The sequence below is a fragment of the Mytilus galloprovincialis genome, chromosome 1 (assembly GCF_965363235.1).
Source record: "Mytilus galloprovincialis chromosome 1, xbMytGall1.hap1.1, whole genome shotgun sequence".
Classification (NCBI taxonomy): domain Eukaryota; kingdom Metazoa; phylum Mollusca; class Bivalvia; order Mytilida; family Mytilidae; genus Mytilus; species Mytilus galloprovincialis.
Window position 1 is genome coordinate 105139939 of NC_134838.1, and position 20718 is coordinate 105160656.

A 20718-nucleotide genomic window follows, 5' to 3' on the forward strand; every position below is an offset into this window, starting at 1 on the left:
AAAGCTAGGAAGATGGATTTTTGGTATCTAACTCTGTATGACCCATACGTCATGGTCAGGGGGGAGTGTCAAGTTTACTAGGACTTAATACCGTTTCAGGGGAGATAACTTTCAAAACAAGAATGATGTTCATTGTCCTGTTGCCACAAGTTTGTTCATGATGACTTCCAATTTGTTGTAACTCAATCTAATCACAGGACTTAAACTTTTAATTATCATGTATTACATACAATGACTTTGTAAAACAAAAGTGAAAGTTTTGCAGACTTTTTAAGGTTAAAAATGATCACTTCGATTTCAATGTAAAAAAAAACATCAAGCATCCTGTATTTGATTACTGAATCTATTTTTAGTTCAACATGTATTAGTAAAACCAGAGGTAAAAGGACTTGATGGTGATGTAGCAGGACCACCCCCAGCAGAGCCTGAGTAAGTATATATAGGATTAGAGATCAAATGTCATAGTTCAACTTCTGTAGTTGTAGAAGTAAAAGAAAACTATAGGTAGAATTAGTAGCATATAGTCAAATCTCAGCTAGTAAGGATCATTCTGGACTAAATGTTTTCACAGGGATATAAAACATACACATCTTTTTAGATTTCATAAGTAGATATCATTACATTTCATTCATCTAATCAGATTGACTGATATAATCACATGACCTTTTAATGTTTTACAATAAACTTATAATAATGACTTATTACTCAAATAATATTGAATCATAAAACTGATTTTTTATTTCCATAAAAGAATCAATCTGCTGCATGCTTTTGAAAAATGTCTTCCACTTTGCTGTCTGTTGGGTTACAGGTTATATCCTTTATTTTTATTGCCATTATTTTGAATTACATATATACATATGTTATAGATATAGTTTCATGTAAGTATTATTTCAAGTTCTTCCCAGCTATTTTTATTGTTGTGAAAGTAAATCCTATCTGGTTCTCTTCAGAAAGCATATAACATGCAAATATTTTGTAGAAAGCAACATGTTAATTTTCTTAAGTATTTTTGAATCTTTTAATCTTAAATTATTTGGTATTGAAAAAAATCAAATTTATAAGCCAATACTATGTGAGTCCCATAAAAGGACAGTTAACCCTTTCCTCCATAATGACGCTTTTTGACGCCACCCCCTTTACTCCATAATGACGCCTTTTGACGCCTGGTAAGTGCCTCAGTTAAAACGTCTTGCCTAAGACAAATGAGAATCAGACTTAATAAAAGTTGTATTTAATATAAACAGGTTATTCATGAGAATATCTGACTGGAATTTCATTGATGAAATATTTGTTTTAACAATGCATTTTAATACTTTAAACCTGATGATTTTTTTTTATTGAAAAAATCCTATGCGAATCAAGTATGTCAAAAAATAATGTCCATGTAGTAAAGGGTTAAGGTTCAAAAGAGATTCCAAACATGCAGAAATATGCCTGTTTTGAGTCTCAAGATAAAGACAATATAATGACTTCTTTTGGTTTATGAGCACTGTTCACTCAAAAAATTTCAGCCCCCAAATGGCCTGAGTGTCAATATGTAGGTCTTTTGAGTATATATTCAAGCCTTTTACTTTTCAGTTTTTAGCTCACCTTTCCTAAAAGGAAATGTGAGCTTTTGCCATCACTTGGCGTCCGTCGTCGTCCGTCCGTCCGTCGTCGTCGTAAACTATTTCAAAGATCTTCTCCTCTGAAACTACTGAACCAATTCAAACCAAACTTCATCTGATTGATTCCTAGGGTATCTAGAATAAAGTTTGTGTTTTAATTCCCATTTCATCAAAAAACATGGCAACCATGGCTAAAAATAGAACATAGGTGTAAAATGCAGTTTTTGGCTAATATCTCAAAAACTAAAGCATTTAGAGCAAATCTGACATGGGGTAAAAATGTTCAATAGGTCAAGATCTATCATCCCTGAAATTTTCAGAAGAATCAAACAACCCATTGTTGGGTTGCTGCCACTAAATTGGTAATTTTAAGGAAATTTTGCAGTTTTTGGTCATTATCTTGAATATTATTATAGATAAAGAGAAACTGTAAACAGCAAAAATGTTCAGCAAAGTAAGAACTACAAATAAGTTCATATGACCAAAATTGTCAATTGACCCCTTAAGGCGAAGTGTACGTAATTGCACGCCTCTAGCGGAATACGGGATTAAAACCGTTCGTCGTTAGTTACGCAAGTTATCTCCCTTACTCCAAGAAAGGCCACACAAAAGAGAAACTACTTTCTGCGGTCTATAATGAATCCAACAAGCACTCCTAAGCTGTCTTAAACCTCATAGAAATTATCTAAATAACTCCAATTACAAATCATTCTGTACGTTGTTCTGTGTGCAGCTTGACTTATTTAAAAACACTGTTTTTTTTTTGTTTTAGACGCGTAGGAGAAGGCATTTCGTGTTTATGATATCAACAGAAAGAAAAAAACGCCTCACAACAAAATTATAAACAATAAACAAATAAACATGTAACAATTTTCTTCTATTGATATCAAATTAATTATAATGAACCTGAATTGACCCAACAATTTCGTTTTAAAAAGCCGTAGTCTTGAACGGAAAACACAGTAGGCTACTCAACGTAAAGTTTTATAATAGGTTACAAATAATTAATGAAAGACGTGTGTATTTAATTGTTTAATTTAAAAGACGTTGAAATGTTCGTATTTTGTGCATTTGAAAATTTAAGGACATGCTTTATATTCATATAAGAAATCAGACGATACCAAGAGAATAATTTGACTACTAGTGCAACACTTACAGGTCGGAAGAACAAATACGGAAAACAAACAAAAAATAAACAAATTAGGCCCCAAAAATTATTCAGTAACTTAAAAGTTGTCTCACTCTAACATTTATCTTAAAAGTAAGTAAAAATTATGTCATTCAACTCCCAGTTTTCAACTTTTTCTACATGTGCTGAAAGTAAACAGGTGTCTTCTATTCCGTCCGCAATTTATGGGAAAACTAAATCTAAATTAAGAACCATATTGAAATTGAAAGTACACATGTAAGATAAAATATAACATGTCATTTCTTCTTTCACAAATTCCAATTTCGAAGAGATATATAGCGAAATCTGTTTTCTTTTATTGTGTCTAGCTGTGTGCATCATTCAAAATTAGAGAATGTAATTTTGAAGTATCAAGTCTCAATTCAAGATTATGAATGAATAGAATATAGAATTACGGGGGGAAGGAGGGGGGGGGGGGTAGGACCTTTATCGGAACTCCGGGATCGGGTGTTTTTAAGCTCGGGATTTCGGGATTGACCCTTTTGGGATCCGGGAATTCTATTTCCGAATTTCGGGTAGTCGGGATTTAATTTTTTTTTAATTCAGAACCTCGGGATGTCGTGTTTTTAAGCCCGGTGTCATATGGTATTTTGAACCCCATGGTAAATTGACCCCGGGGTCAAAATACCGCTATGGTAAATTGAACCCCCCCATGGTAAATTGAACCCCCCCTGTATGGAAAATTGAACCCCCATGGTAAATTGAACCCCCCTGTTTTTTTCATCCTAGATGAATATTAGAACATTTTACATTATTCTAAAGCTTATCATAGATTAAAAAATCATTCATACAAGAAGGGGAGGTACATTTTCCATTCTCAATTAAAAGAAATATCTTTGCTTGGTATAAGTGCTCTGAAGTCTTTACCAACAAAATGTCATTCAAAATACTTATTGACACATTATAACTAGACCATATGTAGCTTGAATGCTTTAATTATTTGTAATTATAACATATGTATATATATATATAAGGGTAGTTTTGATTTTCCATGGTAAAAAAAGGGGGAGGGGTCAAAATACCATGGCAAAGTAAAATTTAAAAAATATCTTTTCCAGCAAGTTAAATACATACAAACTACTTATTTGTGTATTCTAACTACATAAAAGAGTTCGAATTGCCAGAATTTCTGAAATTAAAGGCCTAGAGTAGGGGGTTCAATATACCGCAGGAGGGTCAAAATACCATGGCAAAGTAAAATTTTCAAAATATCTTTTCCATCAAAGTTAATACATACAAACTACTTGTGTGTGTATATTAACTACATATAAGAGCTAAAATTGCCAGATTTTTTTTAATTGTCTATAGTAAGGGGTTCAATATACCGCAGGGGGGTCAAAATACCATGGCAAAGTAAAATTTTCAAAATATCTTTTCCATCAAAGTTAATACATACAAACTACTTGTGTGTGTATATTAACTACAAATAAGAGCTAAAATTGCCAGATTTTTTTGAATTGTCTATAGTAAGGGGTTCAATATACCGCAGGGGGGTCAAAATACCATGGCAAAGTAAAATTTTCAAAATATCTTTTCCAGCAATTTTAATACATAGATACTACTTATTTGTGTATTCTAACTACATAAAAGAGTTTGAATTGCCAGAATTTCTGAAATTAAAGGCCGCGAGTAGGGGGTTCAATATACCGCAGAGGGGTCAAAATACCATGGCAAAGTAAAATTTTCAAAATAACTTTTCCAGCAAGTTTAATACATACAAACTGCTTATTTGTGTATTCTTACTACATTAAAAAGTTAGAAATGCCAGAACTTTTTAAATTAAAGGTCTAGAGTGAGGGGTTCAATATATCGCAGGGGGGTCAAAATACCATGGCAAAGTAAAATTTTCAAAATATCTTTTCCATCAAAGTTAATACATACAAACTACTTGTGTGTGTATATTAACTACAAATAAGAGCTAAAATTGCCAGATTTTTTTTAATTGTCTATAGTGAGGGGTTCAATATACCGCCGGGGGGTCAAAATACCATGGCAAAGTAAAATTTTCAAAATATCTTTTCCATCAAAGTTAATACATACAAACTACTTGTGTGTGTATATTAACTACATAAAAGAGCGAAAATTGCCAGATTTTTTTGAATTGTCTATAGTAAGGGGTTCAATATATCGCAGGGGGTCAAAATACAATGACAAAGTAAAATTTCAAAATATCTTTTCCAGCAAGTTTAATAAATACATCTACCTATGGGTGTATTCTAACTACATAAAAGAGTTAGAATTGATAGAATTTCTGAAATTAAAGGCCTAGAGTAGGGGGTTCAATATACCGCAGGGGGGTCAAAATACCATGGCAAAGTAAAATTTTTAGAATATCTTTTCCAGCAAGTTTAATACATACAAACTACTTATTGGTGTATTCTAACTACATAAAAAAGTTCAAATTGCCAGAATTTCTGAAATTAAAGGCCTAGAGTAGGGGGTTCAATATACCGCAGGGGGGTCCAAATACCATGGCAAAGTAAAATTTCCCCCCTTCTATAGACCTTGAATTTCAAAAATTCAAGGTTCTAACTCCTTAACATAGTTATAATACTCCAATAAGTAGTTCAATATACCGCAGGGGGGTCCAAATACCATGGCAAAGTAAAATTTCACCATGTTCTAACTCCTTAACATAGTTATAATACTCCAATAAGTAGTTTGTATGTATTTAATATACTGGAAAAGATATTTTGAAAATTTTACTTAGCCATGGTATTTTGACCCCCCTGCGGTATATTGAACCCCTTACTATAGACCTTGAATTTCAAAAATTCAAGCTATTCTAACTCCTTAACATAGTTATAATACTTCAATAAGTAGTTTGTATGTATTAAATAAACTGGAAAAGATATTTTGAAAATTTTACTTAGCCATGGTATTTTGACCCCCCTGCGGTATATTGAACCCCCTACTATAGACCTTGAATTTAAAAAATTCAAGCTATTCTAACTCCTTAACATAGTTATAATACTTCAATAAGTAGTTTGTATGTATTTAATAAACTGGAAAAGATATTTTGAAAATTTTACTTAGCCATGGTATTTTGACCCCCCTGCGGTATATTGAACCCCCTACTATAGACCTTCAATTTCAAAAATTGAAGCTATTCTAACTCCTTAACATAGTTATATTACTCCAATAAGTAGTTTGTATGTATTTAATATACTGGAAAAGATATTTGTAAAATTTTACTTAGCCATGGTATTTTGACCTCCCTGCGGTATATTGAACCCCCTACTATAGACCTTGAATTTTAAAAATTCTAGCTATTCTAAATCCTTAACATAGTTATATTACTCCAATAAGTAGTTTGTATGTATTAAATAAACTGGAAAAGATATTTTGAAAATTTTACTTAGCCATGGTATTTTGAACCCCCTGCTGTATATTGAACCCCCTACTATAGACCTAGAATTTCAAAAATTCAAGCTATTCTAAATCCTTAACATAGTTATATTACTCCAATAAGTAGTTTATATGTATTTAATATACTGGAAAAGATATTTTGAAAATTTTACTTAGCCATGGTATTTTGACCCCCCTGGGGTATATTGAACCCCCTACTATAGACCTTGAATTTCAAAAATTCAAGCTATTCTAACTCCTTACCATAGTTATAATACTCCAATAAGTAGTTTGTATGTATTTAATATACTGGAAAAGATATTTTGAAAATTTTACTTAGCCATGGTATTTTGACCCCCCTGCGGTATATTTAAACCCCTACTATAGACCTTGAATTTCAAAAATTGAAGCTATTCTAACTCCTTAACATAGTTATATTACTCCAATAAGTAGTTTGTATGTATTAAATAAACTGGAAAAGATATTTTGAAAATTTTACTTAGCCATGGTATTTTGACCCCCCTGCGGTATATTGAACCCCCTACTATAGACCTTCAATTTTAAAAATTCAAGCTATTCTAAATCCTTTACAGTTATATTACTCCAATAAGTAGTTTGTATGTATTAAATAAACTGGAAAAGATATTTTAAAAATTTTACTTAGCCATGGTATTTTGACCCCCCTGCGGTATATTGAACCCCCTACTATAGACCTTCAATTTCAAAAATTCATGCTATTCTAACTCCTAAACATAGTTATAATACTTCAATAAGTAGTTTGTAAATATTTAATAAACTGGAAAAGATATTTTGAAAATGTTACTTAGCCATGGTATTTTGACCCCCCTGCGGTATATTGAACCCACTACTATAGACCTTGAATTTCAAAAATTGAAGCTATTCCAACTCCTAAACATAGTTATAATACTCCAATAAGTAGTTTGTATGTATTTAATATACTGGAAAAGATATTTGTAAAATTTTACTTAGCCATGGTATTTTGACCCCCCCCTGCGGTATATTGAACCCCCTACTATAGACCTTCAATTTCAAAAATTCAAGCTATTCTAACTCCTTACCATAGTTATAATACTCCAATAAGTAGTTTGTATGTATTTAATATACTGGAAAAGATATTTTGAAAATTTTACTTAGCCATGGTATTTTGAACCCCCTGTGGTATATTAAACCCCCTACTATAGACCTTGAATTTCAAAAATTCAAGCTATTCTAAATCCTTAACATAGTTATATTACTCCAGTAAGTAGTTTGTATGTATTTAATATACTGGAAAAGATATTTTGAAAATTTTACTTAGCCATAGTATATTGACCCCCCTGCGCTATATTGAACCCCCTACTATAGACCTTGAATTTAAAAAATTCAAGCTATTCTAACTCCTTTACATAGTTATAATACTTCAATAAGTAGTTTGTATGTATTAAATAAACTGGAAAAGATATTTTGAAAATTTTACTTAGCCATGGTATTTTGACCCCCCTGCAGAATATTGAACCCCCTACTATAGACCTTGAATTTCAAAAATTCAAGCTATTCTCACTCCTTAACATAGTTATATTACTTCAATAAGTAGTTTGTATGTATTAAATAAACTGGAAAAGATATTTGTAAAATTTTACTTAGCCATGGTATTTTGACCCCCCTGCGGTATATTGAACCCCCTACTAAAGACCTTGAATTTCAAAAATTCAAGCTATTCTAAATCCTTAACATAGTTTTATTACTCCAGTAAGTAGTTTGTATGTATTTAATAAACTGGAAAAGATATTTTGAAAATTTTACTTAGCCATGGTATTTTGACCCCACTGCGGTATATTGAACCCCCTACTATAGACCTTCAATTTCAAAAATTCAAGCTATTCTAAATCCTTAACATAGTTATATTACAATCGCCGCGATATAGCCTTTTTGTGCTAATGCGGCGTAAAGCAACCAACAATCAATAGTTATATTACTCCAGTAAGTAGTTTGTATGTATTTAATATACTGGAAAAGATATTTTGAAAATTTTACTTAGCCATGGTATATTGACCCCCTGCGCTATATTGAACCCCCTACTATAGACCTTGAATTTCAAAAATTGAAGCTATTCCAACTCCTCAACATAGTTGTAATACTCCAATAAGTAGTTTGTATGTATTTAATATACTGGAAAAGATATTTTAAAAATTTTACTTAGCCATGGTATTTTGACCCCCCTGCGGTATATTGAAGCCCCTATTATAGACCTTCAATTTCAAAAATTCATGCTATTCTAACTCCTTAACATAGTTATAAAACTTCAATAAGTAGTTTGTAAATATTTAATAAACTGGAAAAGATATTTTGAAAATGTTACTTAGCCATGGTATTTTGACCCCCCTGCGGTATATTGAACCCACTACTATAGACCTTGAATTTCAAAAATTGAAGCTATTCTAACTCCTTAACATAGTTATAATACTCCAATAAGTAGTTTGTATGTATTTAATATACTGGAAAAGATATTTGTAAAATTTTACTTAGCCATGGTATTTTGACCCCCCCCCCCCCCCCCCCCCCTGCGGTATATTGAACCCCCTACTATAGACCTTCAATTTCAAAAATTCAAGCTATTCTAACTCCTTACCATAGTTATAATACTCCAATAAGTAGTTTGTATGTATTTAATATACTGGAAAAGATATTTTGAAAATTTTACTTAGCCATGGTATTTTGAACCCCCTGCGGTATATTAAACCCCCTACTATAGACCTTGAATTTCAAAAATTCAAGCTATTCTAAATCCTTAACATAGTTATATTACTCCAGTAAGTAGTTTGTATGTATTTAATATACTGGAAAAGATATTTTGAAAATTTTACTTAGCCATAGTATATTGACCCCCCTGCGCTATATTGAACCCCCTACTATAGACCTTGAATTTAAAAAATTCAAGCTATTCTAACTCCTTTACATAGTTTTAATACTTCAATAAGTAGTTTGTATGTATTAAATAAACTGGAAAAGATATTTGTAAAATTTTACTTAGCCATGGTATTTTGACCCCCCTGCGGTATATTGAACCCCCTACTAAAGACCTTGAATTTCAAAAATTCAAGCTATTCTAAATCCTTAACATAGTTATATTACTCCAGTAAGTAGTTTGTATGTATTTAATAAACTGGAAAAGATATTTTGAAAATTTTACTTAGCCATGGTATTTTGACCCCCCTGCGGTATATTGAACCCCCTACTATAGACCTTCAATTTCAAAAATTCAAGCTATTCTAAATCCTTAACAAAGTTATAATACTCCAATAAGTAGTTTGTATGTATTTAATATACTGGAAAAGATATTTTGAAAATTTTACTTAGCCATGGTATTTTGACCCCCCTGCGGTATATTGAACCCCCTACTATAGACCTTCAATTTCAAAAATTCAAGCTATTCTAAATCCTTAACAAAGTTATAATACTCCAATAAGTAGTTTGTATGTATTTAATATACTGGAAAAGATATTTTGAAAATTTTACTTAGCCATGGTATTTTGACCCCCCTGCGGTATATTGAACCCCCTACTATAGACCTTGAATTTCAAAAATTCAAGCTATTCTAACTCCTTAACATAGTTGTAATACTCCAATAAGTAGTTTGTATGTATTTAATATTCTGGAAAAGATATTTTGAAAATTTTGCTTAGCCATGGTATTTTGACCCCCCTGCGGTATATTGAACCCCCTACTATAGACCTTGAATTTCAAAAATTCAAGCTATTCTTAATCCTTAACATAGTTATAATACTCCAATAAGTAGTTTGTACGTATTTCATATACTGGAAAAGATATTTTGAAAATTTTACTTAGCCATGGTATTTTGACCCCCCTGCGGTATATTGAACCCCCTACTATAGACCTTCAATTTCAAAAATTCAAGCTATTCTAACTCCTTAACATAGTTAAAATACTCCAATAAGTGGTTTGTATGTGTTAAAAATGCTGGAAAAGATATTTTGAAAATTTTGCTTAGCCATGGTATTTTGACCCCCCTGCGGTATATTGAACCCCCTACTTAAAACCACAAATTAAAAAAAATGATAGCCAATAAATTGTAAATTAGATTATCTGCAATACTATTTATCATAAACAGGGGGGTTCAATATACCGCAGGGGGGTTCAAAATACCATATGTGAAAAATGACCCCGGGGTCAAAATACCATGCGGTATAATGACCCCGGGGTCATTTTACCGCATGGTATTTTGACCCCGGGTTCATTTTTTAGGGGGTTCAAAATACCATATGACACCGGGATTACGGGATCTGGATCCCTCCGCCCCCTTTCCCTCTATTATGGTTAAAGAAAAGAGGTCAGGGAAGTTTTGTAATACTTGTAACTGCAATTTGATATTTAGTGGAATGAGATGTGAAATGTGTTCAGACTATTACATTTCGATTTTTTTTTAAATTTAACCCATTGGCAAGTTTACGGCAAGGTGTGTTTAACGACCTCGATGATTATCCATGAGGATCTCGCACTCGGTCAGCTATAGGTTTTCACCTAGTTCATGATCATACAAGAATTGAGAAGCCTGTGGTTTACTAGTCTTATGATATGAGACTTTGGAGTTCATATAATTTACATTCAACGTTTTTTATCGAATATTTCAAGGCTTTTTGACTATCAATGTTGACCCCCCCCCCAAAAAAAAAAAAATTGATTGGATAAAATGAATGGATTACCGCCCCTATTTCAAACTAAAGTCCTATAAACTGACTAGTATTCGAATTTGTTAAAAGAAAAAAATTGGTATCTCTCATATTGATTCAATACCGTAATGCCGAAAAACAATCATTTGTTTCTGCGAATTCCGAACAGCTAGAAATATATTCCCGAGTTTCAATTTGAGTAGCTCGAATAATTAAAGCCCTTTCCATGTCCGATTTTCTCCCACACGAGAAATGGAGTATTCGTACATTAGCTGAATAATACGACTGAATTATTCGGGTTACAATTTGTGTAAATCCCGAATGCACATAAAAGTAAAGGTCCAGCCCTACTTTCGGGAAAGGACTGTTGTAGATTTCAGATTGATTTCCAGAAATAAAAATCATACAAAAATGTTTCACGCAAATATTCGTCTTCAGACGTGTAAAGTTATACAACGGTTACTAGCCGGTCTGGATTGTGATAAAAAGAAGCGCATGCAATGCATAAAATATATAATGTCGTGGCTCAGCGATGTGTTGAATTATAGAGATGCTTATGCGGCACAAAGATAAGATTAATTTACCCAAATGTACTAAGAATTACCACACAACTTAAATTTGCTTAAATATTGATTTGTTATCCTGTGCCAGACAGTTTTCTAGCTTGGCGGTCTCGCACGCACCCGAATATAAAAGACAAATAAAATACAATAGTACACAAGACGTAACATAAAGAACTAAAGACCGAGCAACACAAACTCCAACAAAACGGTATATATTTAATACAAGTATAGAACTATATGAAGCGTCGTAACTGTTGCGGCGACGTCAATAACGTTGTCGTTGTTTTTTGTTTTTCACTCAAGATTCAACTTTAACAGGTTATAGCTTGAAAAGTAGCACGGTTGCTAAGGACTTTCTTTGCACCAATCGATTCCTCAGACATTTTAGAATCGTCTCATAAATTTTAAAAAAAATCGATTGTCTAATATAATAGAAAATCTTGGAAATGTAACAATTCCTGCCGAATTTCACGATTTTCCCTATATATCCTTTGTAATTTTGGTGTATGATGCTGTTAACTTCAACAGCTCGTATCTCAAAAACGAAAACGGTTACCCCCTTTTTTTATTTTATTTTCTGATTTATTTTTACAAGCAGAATCTACATGTAAAATTTTTAAAAAATCCATTGTGTAGTTTAATTACGTACACTTCGCCTTAAGGAGTTATTGTCCTTTAATGACAATTTTACACAATTTGTTCATCATATTTGCTAACTTTAAAAAATCTTCTCCTCTGAAACTACTGAACCAATTTCCACCAAACTTTAGCTGAATTATCATTAAGGTGTCTAGAATAAAGTTTGTGTTTTATTTTCTGTTTTGTCTAAAAATATGGTTGCCATAGCTAAAAATAGAGGTTCATTGGTCAATGTTAAATCATCAATGATTTGGTCTTTTTATCAGATACTATAGCGATAGTAGAGCTATATTTGGTGTAGGGAATAATTGTAAGGTGTGTATGTCTGTTTAGTAGGTGTAAGTTGATCTTGACCTAATTTTCATGGTTCATTGGTCAAAGTTATTTTTTTATGAGGTTATTTCTGAGATACTTTTAGCAATAGGTAAACTCGATTTGTAGTATGGAATGAGTGTATGAACTACATTTATGTCTGAAAGGGTTTATCTCACCTTCATCTCAAGTACAGTTAATTTAATGTAATGCTTGGGGTATACAATGTTTTTTTATACTATCATCATAAATTATATTATGAACACGAGACAAACGAGACATTTCAGTGTGTCCACTCTTGTTTTTGCTTTTGAAGAAGATGACAAAATCGAAGAACCATTTATATAAATTGAAAACCCAAAATAATCATTGATGGAAGATTTAAGGGCATCCGATACAGTTTCAAGGGAGTTAACTCTTGGCACGAAGTTAAGCGTTTGAATTCTCGCAAAACGTCACTTTTTGCGGGACGTAATGCATGTAATTTTCCGTAATAAGAAACGTAATGTGGAATTTCGATGCTCCAATTTCTGTTTCTCCCGCATGCTAACTTCTACGCCATTAATATTAGTGCATTTGATTCTAACAGGATAATAGTCTAATAACATCATAAGAAATAAAACAAATTACTGTTTCTTTGAGATCTTCAACAAAATATCGTATAGTGAGCAATCTCAAGACGACTGACCCTTTTGGTGCATGTCAATTATCATTTTTATTATCATTCATCATCCAGGACATTTTATAACAGCACAAAAAACCAATGATATTTTAATTTAAAACTAATACCGAAAATGTAGGTACACGCAGCTAATATAAACAATGATATTACTTTTATAAAAGAACAAAGTTCTTATTTCTTCCACGTTGCACATATTTTATCTAACAAAAGGTAATAGCCAACAATATGTTAATACACCCGTAAAAAATTTGACCGGACGTATTATGGTATACAAATTCCCGCGCCCGTCTGTCCGTCGTAAACATGGTACAGCATATTATCCAAATTTCATTAAACTGAACATGGTTCTTTTTTCGGTCATGATGGTCAAACGATCTGTTTAATTTTTGGTGAACTTTTTGAGTTACAGGACTTTGTAACTAAAACAGGTTTTTTTCACAGTTCGCGCTGTATCTCAAATACGATTTATGACTATTGCTTAAAAATTTACACATTTCTTAGTTATATTAATCTGAAGATCTGTATATATACTTTTTGAGGATGATTCAAGATTTGATTTTAGAGTTATTGAGTTTATGACAATAAGAGGGGGTTTTCACATGTCGCGCCGTATCTCAGAAACTATTTATAATTATTGCATAAAACTTCACATACTTTTTAGTTAAATTATCCTTATATCTGTATACTTTTGCGTGATGATTCTTTAATTAATTTTTGAGTTCTTGAAATTTTATTGAGCTTCAATTTGGGGATCATATAAAACATGTTGTAATATACAAACTTCCCATTGGACAAGAATAATGAATGAGTCAAGATATACTTAGCATGACTTCCTGTACAACCCCCGTGTTATTTTAAAAACATGTATTATGTTTTTTCATAAGACGACGGGCGTATCATGCGCTCGTAGCGCAGCTGTTTATTTTGTTCTTTATATTTTGTATAAATATGTAGGACTCAAATCTATGGCGTGTTCCAAATCTATGGCAGATTCCTAATCTATGGCAAATGTGACGTTACAAACGCCAAACAACTCAAATCTATGGCAGATTTTTGTTTTCTCCAAATGTATGGCAGATCTTTAAATTGCGTCACAATAGAATAACGCAATATTACATGGTAGCTGCCTCAAACGATTGCGAAGCTCATAGATTTGAACACGATTCCAGATGAAGGTAATATCCTGGCCAACAATTTGCAGATGGTTTAAAGGAAGATGTGACCTATTATTCGGAAGAGGGTCCAAATGTGCTGTACCAGCCAAAACCCGCAATGAACAAGCTAGGGAACTTCTTTTTTCGGTACTGGATTATTAAAAAAGGAGTTATAGTAAATATTTTACTATCTGCAGTTGGAAAAGTTTATTAAGTGAAAGATAAAATTAACGGATATCTATTTGATTTAAAAAGATGTATTAACGATAAAATAAATATTATTTGAAAACTGTTTTTTTTTTATTTTTTTTTAAACTTTTTTGTTAAGGGACTTACTAGTTGGTCTCAGGAATGGGTTACATATATGTACCATGATTACATATATTTTTTTAATTTTTACGGGGCACAACATTTCAAGCCTGAAGTCTGTATTGAGGAATTCCATCATTTACAAAAAAAATTGGTTATCATCACGATTTGGTTGACCATTATTTCACAAATGTTTATAGACATGTCGTACTTTTCCACTGGTTTCAGACAAATCGTTGATCATATATGTACTGCATTGTTTTCCATTTGCTCAAAATTCGCCATAGATTTGGAAACAACAAAAATCCACCATAGATAAGGAAACTACAAAACTTGCCATAGATTAGGATTGTAAAAATCTGCCATAGATTTGGGATGGCATGACGTCACATTTGCCATAGATTTGGAATCTGCCATAGATTTGGAACCCACCATAGATTTGAATCCTACAAATATATTAGAGAAATGACGGAATGACAGCAAATACAATGCAATTTCCAATATAATCAATATTTCCAAATGGCATAACTCTTTTAAAGAATAGTTGATATGCACTGATTTTCGAACGTGTCCATACGATATCAGTTTTTTAGAAAGTTAGCAAGAATTGTACACATGAAAAATGTAATTAACCAGAAGGACCGGAAGGTCAGACAGAGGAATGGACGTGCAATATTTTATGTACGCGCTATATGGTTAACAAAATATATAGTTATTGACCAATAAAATTACACTATGAGAGAAGGATTTTAATCGCAAGGCCAACCTTAAAAATATGTTTGTTTGCAGTTTTCCGACTGTACCTTCAGACTGAAGGGTCGGTAGGTAGGAAAAATATTTTATTTTATCAGCCAAAATACAGTTTAAACAAGCAGTTACACTAAACCAAGTTTCTTGTGAAGAAAAAAAAACATTTTAAAACAACAAACACTGGACATGCTGAAAACCAACATCAAATGAACAGGCATTTTCAGATAAAAAACTTTTTAACCAAAACTTAAACTTTAACATAGTGTCATTATCCAATTTATGACATAACATATGGTATAATTATTAAATACTGGAACACTTATAAACAAGGAATGTCATTATGACTAGAACTGTTTTAAAGAAATATATTCAGACATGTATGCTTCTTGACTAGAATGTTTTCATGAGTAGAGTATTTTCATCAGAAAAATGTAGATATTAAAGATTTATAAGACAATGTATTAAGGAGTGTATTTTTAATAATAAAAAAAAAAAATAACCATTGAATCTTCCTCAATTGAAAAAAAGGCAACTTGAAAAAAAAGTATTAAGACATTCGACTGTTTTCATATTTCTAACAATATTTAATTATATGTGATAAGGTTACATATTTTTGCCAGGCTTTAATGAAAGCCAAAGAAATCTAAAGTTTGGGGTGAAATCCATAGCACCCCATTAAAAGTAAATGGTCTGTACTGAAATGTTTTTAATGCATAAAAAAAATTGGCAGCATAGCTCCTAAGGACATGTTTTAATTGAATTCACACAGGCCACACCGTTTGGGTATATTTAATATTGTAAGAAAGAGAATAATTGCAATGAGTGGGGAAGCCCCCCTTATCCTAAAGGAGCATACTCATTGCAATAGATTTAATATAGAGAGAGTATATTTATTTTTCAAGCTAACCATTCATTTTCTCTACATCTTTGTGTAGTTAGGGTTGCTTCTTATTGATTTGGCATGATCTATATCCATTAACATTTCAAGTGAGCCCTTCCTCCGTACAGGCGTGTTTACAGATATCCATGAAGATTTAAGTCACGGAGGAGTGGTTTCATCTTTGTCGTCTTCACAACGATTTGTAGAAAATATGCCATATTTCAAGCTGCTGTCGAATTATTTAACCACTGAAATTGGTTCCATAAAGTCAGGCTCCACAGATTCTGTACCCGATTTGTTTGAGACAGAATGGTTATCGTGTCAGTTATGAATATCCGCTGCATCATCGTCAATGATATCATCACACATCATTACATGTGCCTGAATCTGTATAAACAGTTTACTAATAAACTTTTTTGTTTGTTATTTGTCTTAAAATTGACACGAGACGACAGCGTAAAGTACTCCTCCGTGACTTCATTGATACCTGTAAACAATTTCCATGTGCTTTATCATTAAGGGCATACGGTACAGTTACAGGGAAGGTAATGAATGACGTTGCTAACGTAAAATGTTATTTTCGCGACGTCAAACTCTGACATATCGGGAAAAGATGCATTTTTCGACTGATTTTTATCATTCAAACTGATTTAATTTGAAAACGAGTGCATGGACCCCTATTTTTTAAAACCGCAATTTGTTTCATTTTGCAAAGAGGTTATGTGACCCAAATTTTATAAAACTGTAAATAGCGCATTTTTTTTAATTTTGATAAACATGCAGCAAAAAATGACGTTTTTTCCTCTATTCATGAACGTTTGATAAATATAGAGTTATTTCGGAATAAAAATTGCGTAATTTTTAATGATACTTATAAAAATACAGAAATTACTGATTATTTAACAAAAACCATTTTGTGTTTATCTTTTAAAACAAAAAAGTTATGTCTTTCTTTCGAAAAAGAAAATACGGACACAAATCTGAATTTTGAGCAAATATACAAAATTTCGAACACATTTTACTCAAAAAGTAGCACATGAAGGTATATTTTTTATTACATATTTGATTTAATGAGGTAAAAAATAGCCTATATGCAAATTTTCATCAACATGTAAATACAGGTTCAAAACTGTATCGTATGCCCTTAAATGGTTACATGAACGCTTGACGGGAAGCTAAGAAAATGCGTAATTGACCCAGACTTTAAATCATTTCCGGAAAGGACCCAAAGTTCCGGATCGCGTCAATAGAAGTATTAAAAAAAAATTCTTCAAATTTAAAGCAATAAAATTTTCACAGTCGGGAGGATTTTCAAGGGTCGGTCGGTAAACTGCAAACAAACAATATTTTAATTTAAGCCCAACTAATCCAATCGTTTTTGCCAAATCAAAAAATTCAAAGTTATAGTTTCATTGTTTGGACAAAAGCATTCTTTAGCAAATTGAAGATTCGCCTTTATAAGATTTTGCTTTTGTTTTCTGACCACATAAAACAGAAGATGTGGTATAATTGCCAATGAGACAACTCTCAACAAGAGACAAACATGACACAGAAATTAATAACTATAGGTCACCGGACGGTCTTCAACAATGAGCAAAGCCTTTATCGCATAGTCAGCTATAAAAGGTCACGAAATGACAATGTAAAACAATTCAAACGAGAAAAGTAACGGCTTAATTTATGTGCTGCAATTTATGTACAAAAAAGATGTTCCGTTTTCAGGATAATGCTGAGTTCACACGTAATTCGAATTCGATTCGCATTAACTAATTCGAATTAGTTTAATTCGCATTCGAAATGTTTTACGTCCTAACGTACACTCTAATTATACCCCACCAACGAAGTTGCGGAGGGTATAATGTTTTTGACCCGTCCGTCCGTCAGTCCGTCAGTCCGTCCGTCCGTCAGTCCGTCAGTCCTGTTTCTTGTCATCGCAACTCCTCTCAAACCACACAACAGAATTTCACGAAACCTTTTCAGATAATAAGGACATACTATGTAGTTGTGCATATCGACGGGAAATTGCGATTCAATTTTTTTTCTAGGAGTTACGCCCCTTTGAACTTATTTACTTTAATGTACTACTGCAACAGTTTGTCATCGCAACTCCTTTCAAACCACACAACAGAATTTCACGAAACCTTTTCAGATAATAAGGACATACTATGTAGTTGTGCATATCGACGGGAAATTGCAATTCAATTTTTTTTCTAGGAGTTACGCCCCTTTGAACTTATTTACTTTAATGTACTACTGCAACAGTTTGTCATCGCAACTCCTCTCAAACCACACAACAGAATTTCACGAAACCTTTTCAGATAATAAGGACATACTATGTAGTTGTGCATATCGACGGGAAATTGCAATTCAATTTTTTTTCTAGGAGTTACGCCCCTTTGAACTTATTTACTTTAATGTACTACTGCAACAGTTTGTCATCGCAACTCCTCTCAAACCACACAACAGAATTTCACAAAACCTTTTCAGGTAATAAGGACATACTATGTAGTTGTGCATATCGACGGGAAATTGCGATTCAATTTTTTTTCTAGGAGTTACGCCCCTTTGAACTTATTTACTTAATGTACTACTGCAACAGTTTGTCATCGCAACTCCTCTCAAACCACACAACAGAATTTCACGAAATCTTTTTATATGAAAAGGACATATTATGTAGTTGTGCATATCGACGGGAAATTACGATTCAATTTTATTTCTAGGAGTTACGCCCCTTTGAACTTATTTGCTTCAATGTATTACTGCAACAGTTTGTCATCGCAACTCCTCTGAAACTACACAACAGAATTTCATGAAACCTTTTCAGATAATAAGGACATACTATGTAGTTGTGCATATCGACGGGAAATTACGATTCAATTTTATTTCTAGGAGTTACGCCCCTTTGAACTTATTTGCTTCAATGTACTTCTGCAACAGTTTGTCATCTCAACTCCTCTGAAAACACACAACAGAATTTCATGAAATTTTGTAGATAATAAGGACATACTATGTAGATGTGTATATTGACAGGAAATTATTATTCAATATTTTTTCTTATACTTATTTAATTTCTCCAATGACAATGTGGGGACGTGGGGTATGTGAGCGTGCTCACTAAGGTTCTTTAATTCGAATTGCAATGCGCGTTAAATTTGATTTCCTGTCCAAATGACGTTAACTTTTAATTCGTATCAACAAAACGGATTTCTCAGTGATTAAAACGTGAATAAAAGGAGTTTAAGGAATATTTGTAATGAAACAGCAGCCCACCAAACAAAACAAAATAAATCTAGAGGTCAACATACGGTATGAAATAATATACGAGTGTGTACAGTAAATGTACCTGCATGTCAAGTTCTAAATTGCCGAGTCTTTAATTTTAAAAGCCGTAAAAATTATCAACAGTCCGTAATAACTTTTCTTGCTGTTTCTCACTTAGACCACAAACAGAGAGAGGTATTTGTTATTCACATGATTTTATTTCCGGAAACAATATTACCAATTTATAGATAGTACTTTACAGGCAATATTTATACATCTGAAAATGTCGCCGGGAATTTGCAGAGATAACGTCGAAATTGTCTGCCAACGACGTCGTGCACTTTAGAGCTAACATTGAGGTTACAAAGGGGGGACACAATTTTTAGGATAAATCGCGTTTATCATGGAATCAAGCACGGTGACCTATTTTTTTTATTTGAGATTTGGAGAAAGCATGACAAAATGCAGTTTATGAAGAAAAATGATAAAAATGACATTTTCAGAAACAGTTTCTTTCCATTTTTTTAGGTTTGAAAAAATACCACTTTGAGCATCTGGTCCGCAATGTCAAGCAAGGCTTGAATAATTGTATAGTTATTAGTGTAGTGATTTATTTTTTTCCTTTTTGTCACTTATCACAGCTTCAGATTGAACCCGATCTTAATAATTTACGACGAAAAATATCTGCTCCAAAAAATTTATAACATTGCCTAATTTTTTTTTTTAAATGCACAAATCCCCAATTTTCAGCCTCAATTTTCTCGAAAACAAGCACTGTGACCTATGTTTTATTTTGTGTTTTATTTTATAACTCGCCAAGGCCTACAACATATTACAGAATTATAAAAATGACATTTAATCGAGAAACTGTATCGGATGCCCTTAAGCAAAAAATTTAAGGTGAGCGATTCAGGCTCTTGAGAGCCTCTTGTTTATATCATTGTCATTTTCTAGATGTTATATATGTATGCTTGATCAGCTTGATATTTTTATATATATTCAATACATTTTGCTTATGTTCAACTGAATCATATTATTCAAGGTACTAATTTAGTGAAATGTGCAGCATTCAATGTGAATCATGTGTTGTTTACTCATGTCTAGACAATCCAAATTGACAACACCCTTGGTTTTTTTCAAATAAGAATGAAAAGGTTTTTTGAAAGTTTTTAAGAAACAGTTTTTGAAAGTTTTATTTCAATTATTTGAACTGTTTTAAACAATGAATTTATACACAATTTTGCCTCAGCTTTTAATAGATATTCAAAAATAAATTACTCTTTCAAGACACTTGCTGTTGTACAACAGATGAAACTACATGCAATGTTGTTTC

At 32.3% G+C, this 20718-nt stretch overlaps 1 protein-coding gene across 8 annotated transcripts in view; it reads left to right on the forward strand.

Annotated features, from left to right (window-relative positions):
• LOC143048569 (dynein axonemal heavy chain 12-like) overlaps nt 1-20718 on the forward strand; it is a 94339-nt gene that overhangs the window by 11509 nt on the left and 62112 nt on the right. For all 8 annotated transcript variants that reach the window (XM_076222335.1, XM_076222326.1, XM_076222345.1 and 5 more), the window contains one exon: nt 354-429. In XM_076222335.1, coding sequence (XP_076078450.1) covers nt 354-429 — 76 coding nt within the window. The remainder of the gene's footprint in view (nt 1-353; nt 430-20718) is intronic.